Raw genomic sequence first — 20000 nt, 5'->3', positions numbered from 1 at the left:
AAGTCTAGGTAGAGCGGAGCCTATTGGAAGTCTAGGTAGAGCGGAGCCTATTGGAAGTCTAGGTAGAGCGGAGCCTATTGGAAGTCTAGGTAGAGCGGAGCCTATTGGAAGGCTAGGTAGAGCGGAGCCTATTGGAAGGCTAGGTAGAGCTGAGCCTATTGGAAGGCTAGGTAGAGCGGAGCCTATTGGAAGGCTAGGTAGAGCTGAGCCTATTGGAAGGCTAGGTAGAGCGGAGCCTATTGGAAGGCTAGGTAGAGCGGAGCCTATTGGAAGGCTAAGTAGAGCGGAGCTTATTGGAAGGCTAGGTAGAGCGGAGCCTATTGGAAGGCTAGGTAGAGCGGAGCCTATTGGAAGGCTAGGTAGAGCGGAGCCTATTGGAAGGCTAGGTAGAGCGGAGCCTATTGGAAGGCTAGGTAGAGAGCGGAGCCTATTGGAAGTCTAGGTAGAGCGGAGCCTATTGGAAGGCTAGGTAGAGCGGAGCCTATTGGAAGGCTAGGTAGAGAGGAGCCTATTGGAAGGCTAGGTAGAGCGGAGCCTATTGGAAGTCTAGGTAGAGCGGAGCCTATTGGAAGGCTAGGTAGAGCGGAGCCTATTGGAAGTCTAGGTAGAGCGGAGCCTATTGGAAGGCTAGGTAGAGCGGAGCCTATTGGAAGCCTAGGTAGAGCGGAGCCTATTGGAAGGCTAGGTAGAGCGGAGCCTATTGGAAGGCTAGGTAGAGCGGAGCCTATTGGAAGGCTAGGTAGAGCGGAGCCTATTGGAAGGCTAGGTAGAGCGGAGCCTATTGGAAGGCTAGGTAGAGCGGAGCCTATTGGAAGGCTAGGTAGAGCGGAGCCTATTGGAAGTCTAGGTAGAGCGGAGCCTATTGGAAGTCTAGGTAGAGCGGAGCCTATTGGAAGTCTAGGTAGAGCGGAGCCTATTGGAAGGCTAGGTAGAGCGGAGCCTATTGGAAGGCTAGGTAGAGCGGAGCCTATTGGAAGGCTAGGTAGAGCTGAGCCTATTGGAAGGCTAGGTAGAGCAGAGCCTATTGGAAGGCTAGGTAGAGCAGAGCCTATTGGAAGTCTAGGTAGAGCGGAGCCTATTGGAAGGCTAGGTAGAGCTGAGCCTATTGGAAGTCTAGGTAGAGCGGAGCCTATTGGAAGGCTAGGTAGAGCGGAGCCTATTGGAAGGCTAGGTAGAGCGGAGCCTATTGGAAGGCTAGGTAGAGCGGAGCCTATTGGAAGGCTAGGTAGAGCGGAGCCTATTGGAAGGCTAGGTAGAGCGGAGTCCATTGGAAGGCTAGGTAGAGCGGAGCCTATTGGAAGTCTAGGTAGAGCGGAGCCTATTGGAAGGCTAGGTAGAGCGAAGCCTATTGGAAGGCTAGGTAGAGCTGAGCCTATTGGAAGGCTAGGGAGAGCGGAGCCTATTGGAAGGCTAGGTAGAGCGGAGCCTATTGGAAGGCTAGGTAGAGCGGTGCCTATTGGAAGGCTAGGTAGAGCTGAGCCTATTGGAAGGCTAGGTAGAGCGGAGCCTCTTATATCAGGTTTTAGGGCTGAGAGACTCAGTGCATTCATCTTATATCAGGTTTTAGGGCTGAGAGACTCAGTACATTCATCTTATATCAGGTTTTAAGGGTGAGCGACTCAGTACATTCATCTTATATCAGGTTTTAGGGCTGAGAGACTCAGTGCATTCATCTTATATCAGGTTTTAGGGCTGAGAGACTCAGTACATTCATCTTATATCAGGTTTTAAGGGTGAGCGACTCAGTACATTCATCTTATATCAGGTTTTAGGGCTGAGAGACTCAGTGCATTCATCTTATATCAGGTTTTAGTACTGAGAGACTCAGTACATTCATCTTATATCAGGGGGAAGGTTGGAAAAGAGGAAGAACACCTGGTCACTCTTGAACATCTAAAACTAGATAGAAAGTATGCCGAAATGATAACGGACCTATATATCTATATAAATGATAACGGACATATATATTTATATAAATGATAACGGACATATATATTTATATAAATGATAACGGACATATATATTTATATAAATGATAACGGACATATATATCTATATAAATGATAACGGACATATATATTTATATAAATGATAACGGACATATATATTTATATAAATGATAACGGACATATATATTTATATAAATGATAACGGACATATATATTTATATAAATGATAACGGACATATATATTTATATAAATGATAACGGACCTATATATTTATATAAATGATAACGGACCTATATATTTATATAAATGATAACGGACCTATATATTTATATAAATGATAACGGACATATATATTTATATAAATGATAACGGACATATATATTTATATAAATGATAACGGACATATATATTTATATAAATGATAACGAACATATATATTTATATAAATGATAACGGACATATATATTTATATAAATGATAACGGACCTATATATTTATATAAATGATAACAGACCTATATATTTATATAAATGATAACGGACCTATATACTGTATTTATATAAATTATAATAAACCTATATATTTATGTAAATCATAATGGACCTATATATTTATATAAATTATCATGGACCTATATATTTATATAAATGATAACATACCTATATATTTATATAAATTATAATGGACCTACGAATTTATATAAATGATAATGGACCTATATATTTATGTAAATGATAATGGACCTATATATTTATATGAATGATAATGGACATATATACTGTATTTATATAAATGATAATGAACCTACACTACTGTTTGGGGTCACTTAGAAATGTTCTTGATTTTGAAAGAAAAGCACTTTTTTTTGCCCATTAAAATAACATCAAATTTATCAGAAATACAGTGTAGACACTGTTAATGTTGTAAATGACTTTTGTAGCTGGAAACGGCTGATTTTAATGGAATATCTACATAGGCGTATAGAGGCCCATTTTCAGCAACCATCACTTCTGTGTTCCAATACAACGTTGTGTTAGCTAATCCAAGTTTATCATTTTAAAAGGCAAATTGATCATTAGAAAACCCATTTGCAATTATGTTAGTGTAACAGATGTGAAATGGCTAGCTAGTTAGCGGTGTTCGCGCTAAATAGCGTTTCAATCGGTGACGTCACTTGCTCTGAGACCTTGAAGTAGTCGTTCCCCTTGCTCTGCAAGGGCTGCGGCTTTTGTGGAGCGATGGGTAACGATGCTTCGTGGGTGACTGTTGTTGATGTGTGCAGAGGGTCCCTGGTTCGCGCCCGGGTATGGGTGAGGGGACAGTCTAAAGTTATACTGTTACATAGAGGGAATAGGGTGCTATAGGGCTCTGGTCTAAAGTTATACTGTTACATAGAGGGAATAGGGTGCTATAGGGCTCTGGTCTAAAGTTATACTGTTACATAGAGGGAATAGTTGAAAACTGGTGTCCTGATTAAAGAAGCAATAAAGCTGGCCTTCTTTAGACTAGTTGAGAATCTGGAGCATCAGCATTTGTGGGTTCGATTACAGGCTCAAAAATGCCCAGAAACAAAGAGCTTTCTTCTGCAACTCGTCAGTGCACAACTGAGCAAAAGGACAAGTACATTAGATTGTCTAGTTTGAAACACAGATGCCTCAGAAGTCCTCGACTGGCAGCTTCATTAAATAGGACCCGCAAAACACCAGTCTCAACGTCAACAGTGGGGAGGTGACTCTGGGATGCTGACCTCCTAGGCAGAGTACCTTCTAGGTTTTCCGTACATTGCAAAGAACGGAAAGAAAAAGCCATATCTCAGACTGGCCAATAAGAAGAAAATATTAAGATGGGCAAAAGAACACAGGACAGAGGAACTCTGTGTAGAAGGCCAGCATTCCGGACCTATACATTTATATAAATTATAACGGAGATATATATATATATATATACATTTATATAAATTTATATAAATTATAACGGAGATATATATACATATATATACATATATATATATACATATATATACATATATATATACATATATATATACATATTAAAATTAAAATATAAAATATATATATATACATTTATATAAATTATAATGGAGATATATATATATACAGTACCAGTCAAAAGTCTGGACACACCTACTCATTACAGGGTTTTTCTATATTTTTACAATTTTCTACTTTCAAATAACACATATGGAATAATATAATCATGTATTAACCAAAAAAGTGTTAAACAAATCAAAATATTTTTTATATTTGAGATTCTTCAAAAGGAGCCACCCTTTGCCTTGATGACAGCTTTGCACACTCTTGGCATTCTCTCAACCAGCTTCATGAGGTAGTCACCTGGAATGCCTTGTTAAAAGCTAATTTGTGGAATTTCTTTCCTTCTTAATGTGTTTGAGCCAATCAGTTGTGGTATACAGAAGATCGCCCTATTTGGTAAAAGGCCAAGTCCATATTATGGCAAGAACAGCTGAAATAAGCAAAGAGTAACGACAATCCATCGTCACTTTTAAGACATGAATGTCAGTCAATCCGGAACATTTCAAGATCTTTGAAAGTTTCTTCAAGTGCAGTCGAAAAAACTATCAAGCGCTTTGATGAAACTGGCTCTCATGAGGACCACCACAGGAAAGGAGGACCCAGAGTTACCTCTGCAGCAGGGGATAAGTTCATTAGAGTTACAAGCCTCAGAAATTGCAGCCCAAAAAAATGCTTCACAGAGTTCAAGTAACAGACACATCTCAACATCAACTGTTCAGAGGAGACTGAATCAGGCCTTCATGGTCGAATTGCTGCAAAGAAACCACTACTAAAGGACACAAATAAAAGAAGAGACGAGCAATGGACAATAGACCAGTGGAAATCTGTCCTTTGGTCTAATGAGTCTAAATTTGAGATTATTGGTTCCAACAGCCGTGTCTTTGTGAGACGCAGAGTAGGTGAACAGATGATCTCCGGATGTGTAGTTCCCACCGTGAAGCATGGAGGAGGAGGTGATTTGGTGGTGACACTTTCAGTGATTTTTGGAACGCAGAGGGAAGGAAAAGCAGCCAACAAGTGCTCAGCATATGTGGGAACTCCTTCAAGCGCGACCATTCCAGGTGAAGCTGGTTGAGAGAATCCCAAGAGTGTGCAAAGCTGTCATCAAGGCAAAGATTGGCTACTTTGAAGAATCTTAAATATAATATACATATTGATTTGTTTTACACTTTTTTGGTTACTACAAGATTCCATATGTATTAGAGGAAATGAGAAAACCCTTTAATGAGTAGGTGTGTTGGTCTCCTGAGTGGCGCAGCGGTCCAAGGCACTACATCTCAGTGCTACAGTCCTGGTTCGATTCCAGACTGCATCACAACCTGCCGTGATTGGGAGCTCCATTTGTCGACGCACCATTGGTCCAGTGTCGGCTAGGGTTTCAATGTAAATGGGAATTTGTTCTTAACTGACTTGCCTAGTTAAATATATATAACATTATAATGGATCTATATATTTTCAAATAACTGCCCTTTTTCTGGCCCGCAAGTTGCTTTTGACAAAGTGATGCTACAGACAAGGGACACTTACGGTGATGATGTCATAGCTTCCTGCCGTGACCATCTTGTGTGACGACACCATTGCGGTCAGCGGGTCAATGCTGAACTTCTCATCATCGTTACCCCCGACGATGCTGTATGTGATGTTGCCGTTGGTGTCCAGGTCGAGGTCGAACGCAAACACCCGATAGATGGGATCACCGCGCTTGTTCCGGTCGCGTTCCGGTAAGCTGATCCGGTAGACGGACTCGGTGAATGTGGGGATGTTATCGTTTTCATCCTGGATGTGGACTATGACCCACACAGTGGAGAGACGGGACATTACCGGACTGTCCATGACCGTTACCTGGGGACAGAGACACACACAGTGGAGAGATGGGACAATACCGGACTGTCCATGACCGTTACCTGGGGACAGAGACACACACAGTGGAGAGACGGGACATTACCGGACTGTCCATGACCGTTACCTGGGGACAGAGACACACACAGTGGAGAGACGGGACATTACCGGACTGTCCATGACCCTTACCTGGGGACAGAGACACACACAGTGGAGAGACGGGACATTACCGGACTGTCCATGACCGTTACCTGGGGACAGAGACACACACAGTGGAGAGACGGGACATTACCGGACTGTCCATGACCGTTACCTGGGGACAGAGACACACACAGTGGAGAGACGGGACATTACCGGACTGTCCATGACCGTTACCTGGGGACAGAGACACACACAGTGGAGAGACGGGACATTACCGGACTGTCCATAACCGTTACCTGGGGACAGAGACACACACAGTGGAGAGACGGGACATTACCGAACTGTCCCTAACCGTTACCTGGGGACAGAGACACACACAGTGGAGAGACGGGACATTACCAGACTGTCCATGACCGTTACCTGGGGACAGAGACACACACAGTGGAGAGACGGGACATTACCGGACTGTCCCTTACCGTTACCTGGGGACAGAGACACACACAGTGGAGAGATGGGACATTACCGGACTGTCCATAACCGTTACCTGGGGACAGAGACACACACAGTGGAGAGATGGGACATTACCGGACTGTCCATGACCGTTACCTGGGGACAGAGACACACACAGTGGAGAGACGGGACATTACCGGACTGTCCCTAACCGTTACCTGGGGACAGAGACACACACAGTGGAGAGATGGGACATTACCGGACTGTCCATGACCGTTACCTGGGGACAGAGACACACACAGTGGAGAGACGGGACATTACCGGACTGTCCCTAACCGTTACCTGGGGACAGAGACACACACAGTGGAGAGACGGGACATTACCGGACTGTCCATGACCGTTACCTGGGGACAGAGACACACACAGTGGAGAGACGGGACATTACCGGACTGTCCCTAACCGTTACCTGGGGACAGAGACACACACAGTGGAGAGACGGGACATTACCGGACTGTCCATGACCGTTACCTGGGGACAGAGACACACACAGTGGAGAGACGGGACATTACCGGACTGTCCCTAACCGTTACCTGGGGACAGAGACACACACAGTGGAGAGACGGGACATTACCGGACTGTCCATGACCGTTACCTGGGGACAGAGACACACACAGTGGAGAGACGGGACATTACCGGACTGTCCCTAACCGTTACCTGGGGACAGAGACACACACAGTGGAGAGACGGGACATTACCGGACTGTCCATGACCGTTACCTGGGGACAGAGACACACACAGTGGAGAGACGGGACATTACCGGACTGTCCCTAACCGTTACCTGGGGACAGAGACACACACAGTGGAGAGACGGGACATTACCGGACTGAATAAGAATGTACAGTACAAACATCTGTCAATATGATTCAGTCTGTCTGTCACCATTACCTATATAATCTAATCATGAATTGACAATAATCAATCATCATCCAGAAGTATTGATCATATGGCCAACAATTAACTAGCCCAGGGAGAGTTAGCACCTGTGTCGCCATCAGTAAAGCATCTGATTATAATCAGCCAGGACTACAGGAAGTAGTGTACTGGGAAAATAATACAAAGGAAACCATAAAGGGAAATGAACAAGTGTACAATTAGTAGATAGGACAGAGTTTTGGAACAGAGGGCATGTTGGGTCACGTGGGTCTTTCCTCACAGGGATATCTCTGTGGTATTGATCGGTAGGTCAGTAGAGAGCTGATCACTGATCAATCACATTGATCAGAAACATACTGCTATGCTCTGCTCTGGCCTGCTTACCAGACTGTTAAACATAGAGGACAAACACGCAGTCTTGTATAACTAACCCTGTGGGGAAAATAATTCAGAGATGGCACAGCCAGACATCATCTGCTTCTAGCTCCTAAGCAACTTTACAGTATATTGTTTTTTTGAGTGTTATTTCTTACATTATTATGCCAGATCAGTTTTTGTGTTATTACATACAGCCAGAAATAACTTCTGGATTTCAGAGCGGTAGTAACTCAACTGCATTACGACCAGGAATTTCTCAAATTGGATCCTTTACTTGTACCCCCCAGAGTAATTGAACTTATCCCAGAGGCTGCTCCAAGATGCAACAGGCGGCGAAGAAGTATTCGGAGTGAACTTCTAGTCCGACTCAAGAGGGGTGCATACCATCCACCGCTTCCGAGTATATTACTCGCTAATGTTCAGTCTCTGGACAAGGAAGTAGACAAGCTCTGGGCGAGGATCTTCTTCCAGTGAGACATCGGGGAGGGTAACATACTCTATTTCACGGAATCACGGCTCTCTCAGGATATACTGTCCCCGTCCATACAGCCAGCTGGGTTCTCAGTTCATAGCTCAGACAGGAATAATGAACTCTCCGGGAAGAAGAAGGGTTTTGGTGTCGGTTTCATGGTTAACTCACAATCAAATACTGATCGTATTACCTCCCAAGAGAATTATCTTTGGTTATAGTCACAGCCGTGTATATTCCACCACAAGCCGATATCACCACGGCCCTCCAAGAATTACACTGGACTTTATGCAAACTGGAAACCTCATATCAGAGGCCCCATGTATTGCCTAATTAAATAAAGGTTAAATAAAATAAATAATTAAATAAATAACAATTCTAGCTGGGGATTTTAACCATGGCAAGGTAACTGGGAATATGGTGTAGTTAAACAGTAGTTATGGTGTAGTTAAAAAACAGCGTAGTTAATTCCTCCGTAAGGCAATCAAACAGGCAAAACGTCAGTACAGAGACAAAGTGGAGTTGCAATTTAACAGCTCAGCCACGATACATAAGTGTCAGGGTCTACAGGCAATCAAGTACAAAGGGGAAACCACCAAAGTGCTCCCGGAAAACATTAACACCTTCTTCACCCGCTTTGAGGACACAGTGCGGCACACAATGTGGCCCGCTCCGAAGGACATTTAAGCATGTTAACTCTGGCAAGATGCCAGCCCAGACGGCATCCCTCGCCGCGTCCTCAGAGTATGCGCAGACCAGCTGGCTGGGTGTTTACGGACATATTCTCCCCTAACCCAGTCTGCTGTCCCCACTGTCGCCACCCGCTTCAAGATGTCCACCATTGTTCCTGTACCCATGAAAGCAAAAGTAAGACCCAAGTCCCACTTCAGTTTGCTTACCGCCCCAAAAGATCCACAGACGATGCAATCGCCATCGCCCTGCACACTGCCCTATACCATCTGGACAAGAGGAATACCTATGTAAAAATGCTGTATGTTGACTGTAGCTCATCCTTCAACACCATAGTACCCTCCAAGCTCATCATTAAGCTCGGGGCCCTGGGTCTGAACCCAGTCCTGTGCAACTGGGTCCTGGACTTCCTGTCAGGCTCCCCCCAGGTGGTGAAGGTAGGAAACAACACCGCCACTTCACTAATCCTCAACACAGGGGACCCTCAAGGGTGCGCGCTCAGCCCCCTCCTGTACTCCCATGACTGCGTAGCCATGCATGCCTCCAACTCAGTCATCAAGCTTGCAAACGACACAACGGTAGTAGGCCTGATTACCAACAATGACAAGATAACGCATCACCAGGGCACACTGCCTGCCCTCCAGGACACCTACAGCAACCAATGTCACAGGAAGGCCAAAACGATCATCAAGGACAACAACCACCTGGCCACTGCCTGTTCACCCCACTTTCATCCAGAAAACGAGGTCAGTACAGGTGCATCAAAGCAGGGACCGAGAGACTGAAAAACAGTCTAAAAACACACTAATATGTGATATCTGACACACTAACAGGTGATATCTGACACACTAACAGGTGATATCTGACACACTAACAGGTGATATCTGACACACAAACAGGTGATATCTAATACACTATGATATCTGACACTAACAGGTGATATCTGACACACTAACAGGTGATATCTGACACACTAACAGGTGATATCTGACACACTAACAGGTGATATCTGACACACTAACAGGTGATATCTGACACACCAACAGGTGATATCTGACACACTAACAGGTGATATCTGACACACTAACAGGTGATATCTGACACACTAATAGGTGATATCTGACACACTAACAGGTGATATCTGACACACTAACAGGTGATATCTGACACACCAACAGGTGATATCTGACACAATAACAGGTGATATCTGACACACCAACAGGTGATATCTGACACACCAACAGGTGATATCTGACCCACTATGATATCTGACACACTAACAGGTGATATCTGACACACTAACAGGTGATATCTGACACACTAACAGGTGATATCTGACACACTAATAGGTGATATCTGACACACTAACAGGTGATATCTGACACACTAACAGGTGATATCTGACACACTAACAGGTGATATCTGACACACTAACAGGTGATATCTGACACACTAACAGGTGATATCTGACACACTAACATGTGATATCTGACACACTAACATGTGATATCTGACACACTAACAGGTGATATCTGACACACTAACAGGTGATATCTGACACACTAACAGGTGATATCTGACACAATAACAGGTGATATCTGACACACTAATAGTTGATATCTGACACACTATGATATCTGACACACTAACAGGTGATATCTGACACACTAACAGGTGATATCTGACACACTAACAGGTGATATCTGACACACTAATAGGTGATATCTGACACACTAATAGTTGATATCTGACACACTATGATATCTGACACACTAACAGGTGATATCTGACACACCAACAGGTGATATCTGACACACTAACAGGTGATATCTGACACACTAACATGTGATATCTGACACACTAACATGTGATATCTGACACACTAATAGGTTATATCTGACACACTATGATATCTGACACACTAACAGGTGATATCTGACACACCAACAGGTGATATCTGATACACTAATAGGTGATATCTGACACACTAACAGGTGATATCTGACACACTATGATATCTGACACACTAACAGGTGATATCTGACACACTAATAGGTGATATCTGACACACTATGATATCTGACACACTAACAGGTGATATCTGACACACCAACAGGTGATATCTGATACACTAATAGGTGATATCTGACACACTAACAGGTGATATCTAATACACTATGATATCTGACACACTAATAGGTGATATCTGACACACTATGATATCTGACACACTAAGAGGTGATATCTAACACACTAACAGGTGATAGCTGACACACTAACAGGTGATATCTGACACACTATGATATCTGACACACTAACAGGTGATATCTGACACACTAACAGGTGATATCTGACACACTAACAGGTGATATCTGACACACCAACAGGTGATATATGACACACTAACAGGTGATATCTGACACACTAACAGGTGATATCTGACACACCAACAGGTGATATCTGACACACTAACAGGTGATATCTGACACACTAACAGGTGATATCTGACACACTAACAGGTGGTATCTGACACACTAACAGGTGATATCTGACACACTAACAGGTGATATCTGACACTATGATATCTGACACACTAATACGTGGTATCTGACACACTAACAGGTGATATCTGACACACTAACAGGTGATATCTGACACACTAACAGGTGATATCTGACACTATGATATCTGACACACTAATACGTGGTATCTGACACACTAACAGGTGATATCTGACACACTAACAGGTGATATCTGACACACTAACAGGTGATATCTGACACACTAACAGGTGATATCTGACACACTAACAGGTGATATCTGAAACACTTGTTTGTAAGCTTGTGTAGTCTAAAATGAATCTATGATCGTATGCTATCCATTTGTTGTGTGTATGCTGTTCTTTGTATGCCATTTTAATATTTGATTATTAACCAATGATATTAGGCCACTCTTGGCCATGATTACAGACACCTGTGTCTTTTGACACTATATAAACGAGTCATCCCGCAGTGTTTGATTATACCCTGATGAAGACAGCGTTGGACATTACATTATTGCATCTGAGCTCCTAGAGTGTGCGGCTCTCTTTTATTTTCAAGTTTTGTACTGACACACAAACAGGTACTTTACTTAATTGTACCTACAGTATTTCTGTTCATTGATGACCGTTGGGGAGGCTGGAGGTCTTTGCCAGCGCCCCATTTATGAGCAGATTAGCTCCTGGGCCCTCATCAAAGATACTGGTCGATCACACGCACGCACACACACACACACACACACACACACACGTTGGTGTACCTCTAGGAAGTGCTCTGCTTGCTGCTCTCTGTCCAGTTTCCTCAATGTTGTTGTTATCAGACCTGAAGAACAGAATAAAACACGGTTAACATACAGAACAACCCCTCACCTCACCCCGAGAACATCATCCCCACAGTGAAGCATGGTGGTGGCAACATCATGCTATGGGGATGTTTTTCATTGGCAGGGAAACTGGTCAGAATTGAAGGAATGATGAATGGCACTAAATACACAAATACAATTCTTGAGGGAAACCTGTTTCAGTCTTCCAGAGATTTGAGACTGGGACGAAAGTTCACCTTCCTGCAGGACAATGACCCTAAGCACACTGCTAAAGCAACACTCGAGTGGTTTAAGGGGAAACATTTAAATGTCTTGGAATGACCTATTCAAAGCACAGACCTCAATCAAATTGAGAATCTGTGGTAGTACTTAAGGATTGTTGTACAACAGCAGAACCCATCCAACTTGAAGGAGCTGGAGCAGTTTTGCCTTGAAGAATGGTCAAAAATCCCAGTGGCTAGATGTGCCAAGCTTATAGAGACATACCCCAAGAGACTTGCAGCTGTAATTGCTGCAAAAGGTGGCTCTACAAAGTATTGACTTTGGGGGGGGGGGTGAATAGTTACGCACGCTCATGTTTTCAGTTGTTTTGTTTTATTTCTCGTTTGTTTCAAAGAGGTGGAGATGTTGTGTAAATCAAATGATTACAAACCCCCCAAAAATCCATTTTAATTCCAGGTTGTAAGGCTGTCGCAAGCCACTGTGCCTTGTCAGTTGTACAACTGAATGTATTCAACTGACCTGTGTCTTGCGGATTTAACCCAACCCCTCTAAATCAGAGAAGTGTGGGGGACTGCCTTAATTGACATCAACGTCATTGGCACCCGGGGAACAGTGGGTTGCTGAGGGGTAGAACGATCCATTTCTACCGCGTCAGCTTGGGGATTATATCCAGAAACCCTTCGGCCCAATGCTCCAATGTTCTTGTGTGTGTGTGTGTGTGTGTGTGTGTGTATGTGTGTATGTGTTTATGTGTGTGTGTGTGTGTGTGTGTGTGTGTGTGTGTGTGTGTGTGTGTGTGTGTGTGTGTGTGTGTGTGTGTGTGTGTGTGTGTGTGTGTGTGTGTTTATGTGTGTGTGTGTGTGTGTGTGTGTTTATGTGTGTGTGTGTGTGTGTGTGTGTGTTTATGTGTGTGTGTATGTGTGTATGTGTTTATGTGTGTGTGTATGTGTGTGTGTGTGTGTGTGTTTATGTGTGTGTGTGTGTGTGTTTATGTGTGTGTGTGTGTGTGTGTGTGTGTGTGTGTGTGTGTGTGTGTGTGTGTGTGTGTGTGTGTGTGTGTGTGTGTGTGTGTGTGTGTGTGTGTGTGTGTTTATGTGTGTGTGTGTGTGTGTGTGTTTATGTGTGTGTGTGTGTGTGTGTGTGTGTTTATGTGTGTGTGTATGTGTGTATGTGTTTATGTGTGTGTGTATGTGTGTGTGTGTGTGTGTGTTTATGTGTGTGTGTGTGTGTGTTTATGTGTGTGTGTGTGTGTGTGTGTGTGTGTGTGTGTGTGTGTGTGTGTGTGTGTGTGTGTGTGTGTGTGTGTGTGTGTGTGTGTGTTTATGTGTGTGTGTGTGTGTGTGTTTGTGTGTGTGTGTGTGTGTGTGTGTGTGTTTATGTGTGTGTGTATGTGTGTATGTGTTTATGTGTGTGTGTATGTGTGTATGTGTGTTTGTGTGTTTATGTGTGTCCGTCCGTCCGTCCGTGTGTGTCCGTCCGTCCGTCCGTCCGTCCGTGTCCGTCCGTGTGTGCGTGTGCGTGTGCGTGTGCGTGTGCGTGTGTCTGTGTGTGCGTGTGTGTGTGTACATGTTGTACTATACTTAGTTAATTTACTATTCTAGTAAGGACTTCTGGTACTCCCACACACACTACTGGGAGTACAGTACTGTGTGTGGGAGTACCAGAAGTCCTTACTAGAATAGTAAATTAACTAAAATCCAGAGACCGAAGGACATTAGGTTAAGGATAAGGTTAAGGTTAGGTTTAGGTTAGGGTTAGATTAAAGTTATGGTTAGATTAAGGTTGGGGTTAGGTTAAGGTTAGGGTTAGATTAAGGTTGGGGTTAGGTTAAGGTTAGGGTTAGATTAAGGTTAAGGTTAGGTTAAGGTTAGGGTTAGGTTAAGGTTAGGGTTAGATTAAGGTTAAGGTTAGGTTAAGGTTAGGGTTAGATTTTGGGTTGGGGTTAGATTAAGGTTAGGGTTAGGTTAAGGTTAGGGTTAGATTAAGGTTAGGGTTAGGTTAGGTTAAGGTTAGGGTTAGATTGAGGTTAGGGTTAGGTTAAGGTTAGGGTTAGATTAAAGTTAGGGTTAGGTTAAGGTTAGATTGAGGTTAGGGTTAGATTTTGGGTTAGGGTTAGATTTTGGTTAGGGTTAGATTAAGGTTAGGGTTAGGTTAAGGTTAGGGTTAGATTAAGGTTAGGTTAAGGTTAGGGTTAGATTGAGGTTAGGGTTAGGTTAAGGTTAGGGTTAGATTTTGGTTAGGGTTAGGTTAAGGTTAGGGTTAGGTTAAGGTTAGGGTTAGATTAAGGTTAAGGTTAGGTTAAGGTTAGATTGAGGTTAGGGTTAGATTTGGGTTAGGGTTAGATTTTGGTTAGGGTTAGGTTAAGGTTAAGGTTAAGGTTAGGGTTCGATTTTGGTTAGGGTTCGATTTTGGTTAGGGTTAGATTAAGGTTAGGGTTAGATTAAGGTTAGGGTTAGGTTAGGTTAAGGTTAGGGTTAGATTGAGGTTAGGGTTAGGTTAAGGTTAGGGTTAGATTAAAGTTAGGGTTAGGTTAAGGTTAGATTGAGGTTAGGGTTAGATTTGGGTTAGGGTTAGATTTTGGTTAGGGTTAGATTAAGGTTAGGGTTAGGTTAAGGTTAGGGTTCGATTTTGGTTAGGGTTCGATTTTGGTTAGGGTTAGATTTTGGTTAGCGGTAGGTTAAGGTTAGGGTTAGATTTTGGGTTAGGGTTAGATTTTGGTTAGGGTTAGGTAAAGGTTAGGGTTAGGTTTTAGTTAGGGTTAGGTTAAGGTTAGGGTTAGTTTAAGGTTAGGGTTAGTGTTTGGATTAGATTAAGGTTACACTCAATCTACTGTCTAGTGTCATCGCCATGTCAACACTCAATTTACTGTCTAGTATTCTTAAAGGTGAGGGCCTGTATTCATAAAGGTGAGGGCCTGTATTCATAAAGGTGAGGGCCTGTATTCATAAAGGTGAGGGCCTGTATTCATAAAGGTGAGGGCCTGTATTCTTAAAGGTGAGGGCCTGTATTCATAAAGGTGAGGGCCTGTATTCTTAAAGGTGAGGGCCTGTATTCATAAAGGTGAGGGCCTGTATTCTTAAAGGTGAGGGCCTGTATTCATAAAGGTGAGGGCCTGTATTCTTAAAGGTGAGGGCCTGTATTCATAAAGGTGAGGGCCTGTATTCATAAAGGTGAGGGCCTGTATTTTTAAAGGTGAGGGCCTGTATTCTTAAAGGTGAGGGCCTGTATTCATAAAGGTGAGGTCCTGTATTCTTAAAGGTGAGGGCCTGTATTCTTAAAGGTGAGGGCCTGTATTCATAATGGTGAGGGCCTGTATTCTTAAAGGTGAGGGCCTGTATTCATAAAGGTGAGGGCCTGTATTCTTAAAGGTGAGGGCCTGTATTCATAATGGTGAGGGCCTGTATTCTTAAAGGTGAGGGCCTGTATTCTTTTAGATCAGGGATCGGCCCGGTCCTGAAGGACAACATGAGGGCCTGTATTCTTTTAGATCAGGGATCGGCCCGGTCCTGAAGGACAACGTGAGGGCCTGTAGTCTTTTAGATCAGGGATCGGCCTGGTCCTGAAGGACAACGTGAGGGCCTGTAGTCTTTTCGATCAGGGATCGGTCCGGTCCTGAAGGACAACGTGAGGGCCTGTAGTCTTTTAGATCAGGGATCGGCCCGGTCCTGAAGGACAACGTGAGGGCCTGTATTCTTTTAGATCAGGGATCGGCCCGGTCCTGAAGGACAACGTGAGGGCCTGTATTCTTTTAGATCAGGGATCGGCCCGGTCCTGAAGGACAACGTGAGGGCCTGTATTCTTTTAGATCAGGGATCGGCCCGGTCCTGAAGGACAACGTCATGTTTTTTTTATTTAACCGTCCAGGAAGACCAGGTGTGTCGAAATTAAGTCAATCACCGAACTGATCAATAAGTTGGTCAGGTGTGCTGCCTAGTTGGATCAAAACCCCGCAATACCTGCGGCACTCCAGGAACAAAGTTTCCATGATTAATAATATTATATGGACAGGTGGAAATCTGATCCGAGATCAACACTCCTATTCAGAGACGTTTTGTTGATACAGGCCCTAGGGTTAAGGGTTAGACGTCAGGTGTTAAGGGTCAGAGGTCACCTGTTTTGGAGTTGATGGAGAAGAAGTTCTGTGGGTTGCCGGCGGTGATGCGGTAACTAAGGCGACCGGGCATGGCGGTGAAGTCGGGGTCCTGCGCCTGGATACGGATGACGGACAGATCTTTGGGAGAGTTTTCCATGACGACGGGGTGATAGATGGGGTCGGAGGTCAAGGGGGAGTTATCGTTCACGTCCTCCACCTGGAAGGGAGCGGGGGGGACAGGGGATAGGGGGATAGGAGAGAGAGAGGGGAGAGAGAGGGGAGAAAGAGAGGAGAGAGAGATTGGGAAGAGAGAGGGGGAAGAGAGAGAAGAGAGAGAAGGGGAAGAGAGAGGGGGAAGAGAGAGGAGAGAGAGAGAGCGGGAAGAGAGAGGAGAGAGCGAGAGGAGAGAGAAGGGAGAGAGAGAGACAGAGAGAGGGAAGAGAGAGGAGGAGGAGAGAGAGAGGAGAAAGAGAGGGGAGCGAGAGGCGAGAGAGAGGAGAGAGAGAGCGAGAGGAGAGAAAAGGGAGAGAGAAGGGAGAGAGATCGGGGGAGAAGGAGAGAGAGAGAAGGGAGAGAGAGATTGGGGGGAGATCGGGAGAGAGAGAAGGAGAGAGAGATTGGGGGAGAAGGGAGAGAGAGATCGGGGGAGAAGTGAGAGAGAGATTGGGGGAGAAGGGAGAGAGAGATCGGGGGGAGTAGGGAGATGGGGGGGGGGAGAATCGGGGAGAGAGAGATCGAGGGAGAAGGAGAGAGAGATCGGGGGAGAAGAGAGAGAGATCGGGGGAGAAGAGAGAGAGATCGGGGGAGAAGGGAGAGAGAGATCGGGGGAGAGAAGGGAGAGAGAGATCGGGGGGAGAAGGGAGAGAGAGATCGGGGGAGAAGGGAGAGAGAGATCGGGGGGAGAAGGGAGATCGGGGGAGAAGGGAGAGAGAGATCGGGGAAAGAAGGGAGAGAGAGAAGGGAAAGAGAGATAGGGGGAGAAGGGAGAGAGAGATTGGGGGAGAAGGGAGAGAGAGATCGGGGGAAAGGGGAGAGAGAGATCGGGGGAGAAGAGAGAGAGAGATCGGGGGGAGAAGGGAGAGAGAGATTGGGGGGAGAAGGGAGAGAGAGATCGGGGGGGAAAGGGGAGAGAGAGATCGGGGGGGAGACGGGAGGTGGTGTTTTTAATATGATATCAAATTGGTACCAGTAACACAGTTACATTGGGGCAGCAGGGTAGCCTAGTGGTTAGAGCATTGGACTAGCAACCTGAAGGTTGCAAGTTCAAATCCCCGAGCTGACAAGGTACAAATCTGTCGTTCTGCCCCTGAACAGGCAGTTAACCCACTGTTCCCAGGCCGTCATTGAAAATAAGAATTTGTTCTTAACTGACTTGCCTGGTTAAATAAAAATAAAAAACATTCACAAAACCTCTTAAAACATGAAAACAGCCTAACTATGATTCTGCTAGCGCGAAGAAACAGTTCACAGTGAGGTGTTCTTCAAGGGTGATCTCTCACAGTGATCTCCCAGGGTGTTCTCTCTTATGACTGGAAGTTCCTAGCAAGCGAGCCACCATTTTAGCCAATTAGCATGTGAACTTGACGGCAGTATACACTCTGCATACGAAATGCTCTAAATTTATGAGTGGACAATCTGACAACGCTCTGAATTTACGATCGGCACAGAGAGCACTCTCAAACACAAGGGGGGAATTTCCGATCGGCACAGAGAGCACTCTCAAACACAAGGGGGGAATTTACGATCGGCACAGAGAGCACTCTCAAACACAAGGGGGGAATTTACGATCGGCACAGAGAGCACTCTCAAACACAAGGGGGGAATTTACGATCGGGACAGAGAGCACTCTCAAACACAAGGGGGAATTTACGATCGGCACAGAGAGCACTCTCAAACACAAGGGGGAATTTACGATCGGCACAGAGAGCACTCTCAAACACAAGGGGGAATTTACGATCGGCACAGAGAGCACTCTCAAACACAAGGGGAATTTACGATCGGGACAGAGAGCACTCTCAAACACAAGGGGGGGGGAATTTACGATCGGGACAGAGAGCACTCTCAAACACAAGATCGGGGGGAATTTACGATCGGCACAGAGAGCACTCTCAAACACAAGTGGGGAATTTACGATCGGCACAGAGAGCACTCTCAAACACAAGGGGGAATTACGACGCACTCTCAAACACGGGACAGAGAGCACTCTCAAACACAAGGGGGGAATTTACGATTTCTGATCGGCACAGAGAGCACTCTCAAACACAAGGGGGAATTTACGATCGGCACAGAGAGCACTCTCAAACACGATCGGCACAGAGAGCACTCTCAAACACAAGGGGGGCACAGAATTCTACGATCGGCACAGAGAGCACTCTCAAACACAAGGGGGAATTTACGATCGGCACAGAGAGCACTCTCAAACACAAGGGGGAAATTCTGATCGGCACAGAGAGCACTCTCAAACACAAGGGGGAAATTTACGATCGGCACAGAGAGCACTCTCAAACACAAGGGGGAATTTACGATCGGCACAGAGAGCACTCTCAAACACAAGGGGGAATTTACGATCGGCACAGAGAGCACTCTCAAACACAAGGGGGAATTTACGATCGGCACAGAGAGCACTCTCAAACACAAGGGGGAATTTACGATCGGCACAGAGAGCACTCTCAAACACAAGGGGGGAATTTACGATCGGCACAGAGAGCACTCTCAAACACAAGGGGGAATTTACGATCGGCACAGAGAGCACTCTCAAACACAAGGGGGAATTTACGATCGGCACAGAGAGCACTCTCAAACACAAGGGGGGAATTTACGATCGGCACAGAGAGCACTCTCAAACACAACGATCGGGAGAACTTTACGATCGGCACAGAGAGCACTCTCAAACACAAGGGGGGAATTTACGATCGGCACAGAGAGCACTCTCAAACACAAGGGGGAATTTACGATCGGCACAGAGAGCACTCTCAAACACAAGGGGGAATTTACGATCGGCACAGAGAGCACTCTCAAACACAAGGGGGAATTCAAACACGATCGGCACAGAGAGCACTCTCAAACACAAGGGGGAATTTACGATCGGCACAGAGAGCACTCTCAAACACAAGGGGGAATTTACGATCGGCACAGAGAGCACTCTCAAACACAAGGGGGAATTTACGATCGCACCCCAAGAGTTAGAATCTCAGTCTGTTTTGCATCACAGGACTCAGTTTGCCCATTGAGCAAAACATCAAGAGAGTGTTAGCACGTAGTTTCTTAATGTAATATAGCAATTAGCTCAGGAAGAGATAGTCACTGGTCTGTTGGTTCTTAATGTAGGTATTAACTGAGGAAGAGATGGTCACTGGTCTGTTGATTCTTAATGTAGGTATTAACTGAGGAAGAGATGGTCTGTTGGTTCCGCATTGCT

The 20000-nt window shown here is 44.9% G+C and overlaps 1 protein-coding gene across 1 annotated transcript in view; it reads right to left on the bottom strand.

Annotated features, from left to right (window-relative positions):
• The window catches only part of LOC135543701 (protocadherin Fat 3), a 290068-nt gene that overhangs the window by 170248 nt on the left and 99820 nt on the right, over positions 1-20000 (bottom strand). The window contains exons 22-24 of the mRNA XM_064971068.1: positions 16601-16799; positions 12205-12266; positions 5532-5846 (exon numbers count right to left, since the gene is read on the bottom strand). Coding sequence (XP_064827140.1) covers positions 5532-5846; positions 12205-12266; positions 16601-16799 — 576 coding nt within the window. The remainder of the gene's footprint in view (positions 1-5531; positions 5847-12204; positions 12267-16600; positions 16800-20000) is intronic.

Source organism: Oncorhynchus masou, chromosome 8 (genome assembly GCF_036934945.1).
Source record: "Oncorhynchus masou masou isolate Uvic2021 chromosome 8, UVic_Omas_1.1, whole genome shotgun sequence".
Classification (NCBI taxonomy): Eukaryota; Metazoa; Chordata; class Actinopteri; order Salmoniformes; family Salmonidae; genus Oncorhynchus; species Oncorhynchus masou.
The sequence above is the reverse complement of the archived record's forward strand: the minus strand, read 5'-3'. Positions and strand labels throughout refer to the sequence as shown.